Here is a 9,228-nt window from a genome sequence, read left to right as displayed (position 1 = left end):
TCTGCACAGAGATGAACAAGATCCTTGCTCCCCCCATTTTGGAATGTTAAACTTCATATATTAGCTCTAAGAATCATTTAAAAGGACTCTTGCTATTTTTGAGCTGGTGGAGCATTTTATTACAAATATTCTGATAGCCAAACGTGGGCCATTTTGATAGTTATATTACATATTCAACTCAAGAATCTTGTGAGATTTCTGGTGTTTTGTGTTTCAATTTTTAATCAAGTTACACTAATTGTTACGAGAGTAAGCTTGTGTTTTTTTGTTCTTTTTTGGTGTGAAAGTACGTAAGGAGACGGGTGTTATCTATTTGGACCTTCCCCTTTGTAATGCAATGTACATCTCTAATCAGTAATAACTGAAGCCAGATATTTCCTTTGTTAGCAAAGTTCATCACAAAACATAAATCCTTATTGAGAACTTAATCAGTCATTATTAGACATAAATGGTGGTAGTGGAATTTGCATTCTTAAACGAGGGTTTAAGAACCAGTTACTTCTAGTGTTTGCTAAGAAAAGGAAGGGGACTAACGCAAGTTTCTTAGACCTATAGCAGACCTCTGGATGGTGTTCTAGTAAAGATTTTAACAGAAGCCCATATCCAATGCATTTTCCATGATCAATAATATTCGTTTAGAAACCTACCCAAAAGTTTGTGCTAAGAGTGGTTTGGTTTGTTTGTATACTGTGAAGATGGAAGTGAGTCCATTGACCCTATGCTTATTGTCTTTAACACAGATAGGTTAACACAGATACTGATTCTTTTTTAGAGGAAACCAGATCTCCCTGTTCTATTTAACATCTCCAGGGAGTACAGAAGTTATGGAGGTTGTCTAGTACTTATAATTGTAGAAAGCTTGTTGAGAAAGGTAAATCTGGGACTACTTGAATGTTCCAGTGCCCTGCTGCAGACAAGTCTAATGCTTTGAATGACAAATTAACAAAGAACTAAGACGTTGAGGGTGGTTTTATTGCATATGGGAGAAATCATGCTTCCAATAGCTGATGTTCAAATTCTTTTAATAGCATTATAGTTTGTGGTTCCTGTCAAAATTCAATACGTATGACTTGTGGTCTTTTGTTGTTCCTTTGAGACTCTGCAAAAGTTTGATATATTTCTCTTGGCCATTAAGGAGAGGCGAAGTTGAGATTCTGAAAGCTCAGTTACTTATCTCTGTATTTGGGAAGAAACTAATACTTCTTGTTGATGGTGCTACTCTTTATTTTCCATATCTGGACATCTGAATTATACACTTGGTGACCGTTTCAGGTGCCTATTGTTCATAGCCACGTGCATTCCATCAACGACTCAGTGACTGCAGAAAAAGCCGCGGAGGACTACGAGTTTGTCATCAGACAGCTAGTTAGGACCCGTGTGATCAATGTGTCCGAAATTAACGACTGTCCGAGATTTGACCTAGTCCTCCTTGAAATGGGCCCAGATGGTGATGTTGGTTCTCTATTTCCTAATCACCCTGTGCTTAAAGAGAAAGAGCAATGGGTCACTTTTATAACAGATTCACCCAAGCCCCCACCTGAGAGAATCACATTTACTTTGCCCGTCATAAATTCTGCTTCCAATGTTGTTGTAGTCGCCACTGGTAGGAGCAAAGCAGACATTGTGCACTTGGTGTTCGATGAATTCTATTCAGAATTGCCTGCAAGGATGGTCCAGCCAATCAATGGCAAATTGGCGTGGTTTATGGATCAAGGAGCTGCCTCAAAAATTGGACATAAGAGTTGAGCATTTATTGAGGATGCCTACTGTTTTATGTAGTGTCGAACGTGGAAGCTTTGCCTGTTTTCACCTGTCCCGTGAAGGCTTTTTGCTTTCCCTGAATTTCTATTTCCAAAAAGTACAAGAAAAGAACATTCTCTCATGCTTGAGCCTTTCTTCTCAATTTGCCTTCTCTGTTCATTGGAGGGATCGGAGTAATATAACTAGGGGACTGGGACCTGAGGAAAGATAAGATAAAACGTTAAAAGGGGGTGTTTACAGATTGTGCATTCTTTCTTTTGCAATCAACTCTGTTTTTAACTTTTGCAACCAAATCTGATCATACTGTTAACTTCTGCCAGCTTAGTTGAATCATTTACCGTTTCTGATATTTCCGCACCTAATACCTATCTGTGCCAACCAGTTGCATGCAGCCCAATACCATTTAACATCTTATGTCATTCCTGGCAATTACAAGCTGTTGTTAGAACAAATGCTAAAAGAGTGAAATAGTATTATAGGCTGGTGATTCTCCATATGCACAAGGTGGACAAATTCTCGCACATAATGGGGACTGATTCGCTGCACAATGGTATGATATCCTCGCACTTCTTCGACCAACACCAGCCCTCAGAAGTTGCCAAATAAAACACTTAGGCTGAGTTTGCTGCATTGTGTCATTCCAAGCCATCCCAATTTATGCAGCCACATCACCTACCAACTCCAAACTAGGCACCAGCATTTTGCTTCAAAACCACTGCTTCAGCCTTTGCCATTGGTTCGTCCTTAACATGGCCTCCTTTTTTGCCTTCTCGTTCCTCAGCCATTTTTTTCCTATGCAAATCTTCAGCTGCCTGCATTGCCTCCCGCTGCTCAGCTTGAAGCTGCTGCATTTCCTGTTCCTGCTGCTGTCTTTTGAACCAGGTGTCAGCATCCGCCCAAACTGAAATATTTTAACATATAGGTTAGCATTTATCACAAATTGGCTTCTCATTTCAAATAAATATTGATGAGCAAAATAATCAGCTCAGCGGTGGTTGGAATGTAGTGCAAGGTGCTAATATCCAAAACATTAATTCAAGAAAGTAAAACTCACTGACCAAGCCAACATTGAATGGAGTGCTAACTGCCTTCTTCACAAAATGAACATATCAAGCGGCTAGTACAGCTATTCACCACACAGAGAAGGGTATAAATCAGTTCGTTAATGCAAAGGTTTCTAAGGTAGTCTGTACATAGTGCAGTAAATGGAGCAGAAAGGACCATTTGTCTAATTTCTGTGAAGTTGAGACCACCACTCATCGCCCCTTCCAGCATGCACACACAATCACAGAAGCCAGTCACATCTCAAGACATGCAAACTAACTAATTCCTGTTCTTTATTCTTATTGATACGCTCAGAATTTCCAGGATGCCACTAGACCAGCAATGACCCCATAAGTACTATAGTATTCGGAAGCATGGAAATTGTCATTAGGGAAAGTCAGGAACCTCAACAAGCTTCGGCCACATCTTCTAGATACCAAAAAGTTCTTCCAAATCAAGAGCCCAATCATAATGCACATGGCTGAATGCTCAAAAGGAAAAGGGTAGCATGAAAACCACAAGCCAGGGCCTGAAGTAAAGGAAGCCAAAGAAATGTTGAAAGTTTGAAACAATAAAATTGAACCATAAGACACAGAGAGGAAAGAAAATAAAAAATATTATTCTATGCATGTTTCTGCTTATGTTCTACTCTGTCCTGTTTCAGACAGGTGCTACTACCACTATACAAATTTAAGTGACTAAACACATGATGTATATAAATATTAATATTGAGACATCTGCAGCCGGATGTGCAATTTCAATCTGTTCATTGAAATGCTAAATAAGTCCATGCCACATTCTACTCACACAACACAAAGAATCTAGCATTACCTCTGATAACTAATTTTCCTATTCCTCTGTCCTTTTCTTTTCCTTCAGTTCTTAACAACTAGTAGGGGATGAACAATCTATTTTGAACTATAAAGGAAAATTACACCATCATGTTACTCTGTGAAAAGTTTACAGCAAAAATATGGCACTGAAGCTACATATTAATCAACTCAAATTTGCTATTCAACAAATGCAACAGAAAGAATAATAAACCACAACAGGAACATTATGATCATACGATGCAGAAGTCCAAAATTAGCTTTGGAAAAATCATTCAAAACCTACTTGTAATATAAAGAAACGAATATCAAATGGATTGAACCCCTATTAGCCCATCACAACCGAAAGCACTGTACTTCAGCTAGGTGTTTATAACTTCCCATTTCAGTACATCCCAAAATCACAGGCCAATCTCTAAATTTCAAGCTCAAATAATAGAGACTCTAGTTCATATATCAAGGCAAAACCAAAAATACCTGAAGAACCCAAATACAATCAAATCAAAACACCATAGACCAAGCAAGTTGTATTCTTGTTCACAATGTATGATGATACTGGCTCACCAAATTCATTTACCAAAAGCGCCTTGTTATCTAGAGCTCGACAATAGAATTACCAGAAAAAAACTAACTTTTACCGACAAATTATCACATCGTAGTGAGTTGCATCAGCAATAGAATACCCAAAAAACTCCACACCAAATCTACTACAAATATCCAGCTGCAAATAAGAAATTATATTCGACAGCTCCGAAGGCGTCCAAGCAACCAATGGTCAATCATATACGCCTTGAAGTTTCCAATACAGATATTAACCAAAAAAGGATTGAAGTATACACTTACTAGGTTGGGCGGCCCAGCCTTGTTCCTCCGGCGCTTGATGCGCTACGGCAGCGCGTAGTTAACCGTGAGCACGCGGCCGTAAAGCTCAGCGCCATCCATGTTGTCCATGGCGGCCGCGGCGTCTTCCCTTTCGAGGAAGGTGACGAAGCCGAAAGAGCGGTGCTTCTATGTAGCCTGGTCCAATGGTGTCTTCACATCCTTAATGTCTCCGAAAGGGATAAATGCAGCGTGGAGTATGTACTCGTTTACTTCCTCCGCCAATCCCCCTACATACAGCTTGTTCTTCTGCACTCCCTCCTTCATTCTTGTATTATCAACTCAAATCAGTGTGTTTTGTGTGTGTGATCCGTCGGCGGCGGTGGCTAACTTGAGAGCGGCTATTCTCTAGAGCTTTCCGGTTTAGTCTCAGACGTACCCCCTAAGCTTTGGGGGAGTTTTCAAATTACTCCTCAAAATTAACTCCTTTTTTCTTTTCCTTATAAAATTATCATTTTTATTTTCTTTTAATGCACAATGATATTTTCTTTTCTTTTTTTCACTAAATTAACCAATTGAATATAAATGTTCTCAATCCTCATCACGATTTTCTTAATGAAAAAAAAAAAGTTAGAATAACCGGTTACAGCTATCCCAATTAAAAATATGTAGCCGTCATTAAATGTTTTTATTTTTTTTTTGTAATAACACATTCTCTAATTTGGTCATGATATGCAGATAACCCTGTTAACATACAATAAATTAAGCACCACATTTACTAACAATCAGTGTTGTAAGTTAGTCACAGTCGTATATGACATACACATAAAATGACGAGCTCTACAATTTTAGTGAAGTCTATTACAATGACATTTAAGTAAAAAATTCAACACTTGAGTACAGATTTGAAATGCATATAAGTGGATACGATGAAGTGACCATGGTATAAAAGTACAAATAAAATAAATTCCCATCCACGTTAACAAAATCAAGTTGATATTCACATTTAATTAGAGAAAAATTAACAAGATTGCTCGTAATTACTCAAAATGATGCAGTCGTAGTTTCTTGACATGTTGTGGAAATACAGAATGCAAACAGTTCAATTGCACTTTCAGTTAAAGCTCAATGGAAGCAATGGCTGCACCATAATCACTGGCAACACAATGTTTAAATTAAACTCATTGAGCAAACAATTTCTGTAAATGACCAAAAACAAAATTTGGTTTCTGTCCGGATTTTGAGCATTAGGGGGCCAGGAGAGTTTCCTACAATAAACCCAATGGTACAAAAATATTCATAAATTAGAACTCCGTCTGAGTGGCCATGAGGAGATTTGACATCTTCTACTTCTTCCTCAAGTACAAGAAGCCAACAACCACCGATAACCCGACGACAGTTACCGGTACAACCCAGTATTGCTTACTGAAGTTCAAAACTTTCTGTGGAAGGCCCTTAAGATCTTGCTTCTTGGATACAATCTCCAGCTCTGGAATAGGAGGCGGCGTTTGATCAAGTTCCCCGATGCAGTATTGCTCCATAAGCTCCCTTGCAGTTTTGCTATGCCCAGCATCTTCGAATTCATCAGTAGCATCTTTTCCTTCAAAATAAGAAAAAAGATGGAAAAACCAGTTATTATTGTTCCACAGGCTGCCTATGTTAGTACTTCGAAATTGAAAACTTTGGGGGTCACTTCTTTTCTTGCTCCAAAGAATGAAACAGCCCAATTTAAAGCATGTATGTAAGTATATAACAAACTCGTACCAGTAGCCCTAAGTAAAACATCATCTCCACCAGGATGTTCGTCCAAATATGATGACACATCATACACCTGGTAATTCAGAAGCCAGGGGTCAATATCTACTAATAGATAAAGCAGAAACAAAGGTAAGATATGAAGAGTAAAAAAGAATTCGTGGTCTAATGGTTCACAAACATAAAGATATTGATGCCATTATCTCAACCATCTATCCATTTTTGGTTGTGTTCCGGGACACAAGATGACTTATATTATGATTAAGATTGATCTCCTAGTTGTCAACTAATTCTCCACATTCCAAGAGAACTTATGAAGACTAGGAATCGGCATGCATTTGATGTGTGTGCACGTATACATATTATATATTACATATGTAATTGAACAGTTTTTATCATATTTGTTTAACTCAATGAAATAGAAGAAAGACAAATCAAATAATTTTATCAAAACAATTAAAATATTTTAATTTTAAATGTGCATGAGTAGGAATTTATTGACAAAACCAAATGATTAAAGAGAAGGTTATTTAAAAAACAATATCTGAGGGCATTTTAGTTAACACACGTTTTGCTAACCAAAGTTAGAAATTATAACACCCTTACACTCAATAATAGTGTAGATACTCATAATAGCGATTCAGAAATTAAACCATAGAGACTCAAAGGCATATGAGATACAAACAGTCCTAATCTAACAGAGGCAACTACAGAAAAGTAAAAATGAGAATAATTGTTCAATCATTAAATGAGATACATCAATTCAATGCCTACATAGTAGAACCACCAATCCCATTTGCAAACTCTCATTTAAGATGTTTCTCTTTGTTTCTACTTTCCAGGAGACAGAGAGGTAAGAATATGTGTGCGTCTGAGAGTTTTTAATATGTTCAATATTTTGTTTTGTGTTAGTGCAACATAAATTAAGATAAGTGACAACTCACTGAACTTTATGTTTTGTAAAGAGATGGCAAACATTGAGAACATTTTTGGCTGCTTTTCAGATAATGAAAAACAAACACCGACAACGACTAAGCTTAAGCCTTCCCACATTAATAGGCTACACACAGAAAAGAACGGTAACAACAGCAACTGCAGGAACAGAAATACTTACAAGACTTGATTTGGTTATATATAAAAAAGATACCCAAATGCATAAGTAGCATTATTACACAAATTGCTCTTTTCCCTTAAGCAATTTAACAGCAAATTTAGCAGCAAGCAATGAAGATAAATATTTGCTCCAACAAACAGAAACTTCAGAATCAAGATCCCTCCAATATTAATACCTGAAACCAATACCAACTCCCCCACCAAATAGAACCTCACTGTAATTTGTTCTGTACAGTGAACATAACAATCACAATCCCAGCTGAAAACACAATTTTGAAGAGCAAAACATCAACTGAAAATCATAGAAGACTTGACCCATTTATCCAAATCCAAGTATCTCAGGAATAAAATACCAAGACCCAAAGTAGATCATAAAACTAACTATATTAATCCAAAATGTCGCTAAACAATCACCAACTGTTAAACTACAGGCTAAATTATTTAACTTCAGACGACAACACAAGTAGAAAAAGAAAAAAAAAAAAAAAGTACTTTACCTTGCCGTCGATTACAACCCAACAATCGTCTTTGGTGTTGTGTTCAGATGCTTCTTCCATTGTATAAATCTTTGTTAGCGTTGGCATATTGTCTGGCCTCTGCTATCCTCCGGGCGAGCGCGCGCGCGTGTGTGTGAGAGAGAGAGTGTGTCAATTTGTCAATTTCTTTCTCTGTAAACTGTCTGCGATTGGTCTTTGGAGGGCTTAGCTTTCGTGAGAAAGGGTCCTTTCTTCTAGCTAGCGGGCCCGAACTCGGCTCAACAGCCACTTGACAATATAAGTTTGGGCTTTGATATTAATGAGATGGTCTGGGCTTATCCAAATTATGACCAAAGAAATATTACTATGAATCAGGTGATGTCTGAACCTTATCAAAACAGGTAATATATCTTTACTTCGCTCCACATTAATTTTTAATACTCCTTTTATTTTGTTAAACTTTATAATCGTTTTGAAATATTAAAATATATCATTTTCTTATAAAATCACACGCAAAATTATTTGGTAGTTTTTTTAGTTAATTAATTACTAGTATATTTTACTCAAATTAAATTAAAAATTGACGTTTTATATGATAAGTTATATCGATAACGATGATTATATATACATGCAAAAACAAATACCATTATGTTATTTCAATTAACAATAAGCTTAAATAAAATAGAATTAATTTTATTTGGGTGTATTATTTTGCTTATATAACCTAATAATGTATAGTCTATCAATCGACATTAATTGCCAGAATATGATTTATTTATTTTTTCTACTTGGGATATAGTGATGATTAATCATCCATTATTCTTAATATGCTGATTGTTTATAATTAAGACTGAGTTATCGATATTTTATATTGTAATAATGCACACTACATCAGACCAATGTCTTTGATTTGAAATTAATGACAATGTTCATCTATTTATAATGGTAATTAAATTGCTGTAATGGACAATCTATATATATATAGGGAATAATCCAAAATTCATATCATAAATATCACAAAAATTAATTACATGTTATGATGATTTCCGAATATAGTAAATAATAAACTGAATTGATTCTTGACAATTAATTCAGTAAAACAAAATTAAAAGACAGATAGGAAAGCATTTGCCTCCATTAATCTCTAACAAAAAGTTTAAGGAAACAAAATCTGGACCAGGAATGACATTAACCAAAAACCACAAGAATCTTAATCAACCATATTCTAATTTTCTCTTAAATACTTTCCTAAGATTGCATTTATTGATATAATCCCATTTTCATTGGATAGGCACATAATTCATTGTTCCTCAGACTAGAAAAAAAGAGCCTATATATGTCTGGAGGGGTGCATATATGGTTAATTAAGATTATTACACACCACTTCTCATCACTCATAGACTACACAAACACACACAGAGATAGATAAT

At 36.2% G+C, this 9,228-nt stretch overlaps 2 protein-coding genes and 1 pseudogene across 5 annotated transcripts in view; 1 reads left to right on the top strand and 2 right to left on the bottom strand.

Moving 5' to 3' along the window:
• Positions 1-1,885, top strand: part of LOC105156481 (probable 6-phosphogluconolactonase 2) — a 3,479-nt gene extending 1,594 nt beyond the window's left edge. For all 4 annotated transcript variants that reach the window (XM_011072616.2, XM_011072617.2, XM_011072618.2 and 1 more), the window contains one exon: positions 1,273-1,885. In XM_011072616.2, coding sequence (XP_011070918.1) covers positions 1,273-1,746 — 474 coding nt within the window. In that variant the 3' untranslated portion in view covers positions 1,747-1,885. The remainder of the gene's footprint in view (positions 1-1,272) is intronic.
• On the bottom strand, positions 1,842-4,993 carry LOC105156482 (annotated as a pseudogene).
• LOC105156479 (cytochrome b5) lies at positions 5,607-8,015 on the bottom strand. The gene is made up of 3 exons (XM_011072615.2): positions 7,820-8,015; positions 6,219-6,285; positions 5,607-6,054 (listed from the first exon to the last, which is right to left on the bottom strand). Exons 1-3 carry the CDS (start codon positions 7,904-7,906, stop codon positions 5,801-5,803), a joined length of 408 nt encoding a protein of 135 aa, XP_011070917.1. The 5' UTR covers positions 7,907-8,015; the 3' UTR covers positions 5,607-5,800.

The sequence above is a fragment of the Sesamum indicum genome, linkage group LG2, assembly GCF_000512975.1.
Source record: "Sesamum indicum cultivar Zhongzhi No. 13 linkage group LG2, S_indicum_v1.0, whole genome shotgun sequence".
NCBI lineage: Eukaryota > Viridiplantae > Streptophyta > Magnoliopsida > Lamiales > Pedaliaceae > Sesamum > Sesamum indicum.
The sequence above is the reverse complement of the archived record's forward strand: the minus strand, read 5'-3'. Positions and strand labels throughout refer to the sequence as shown.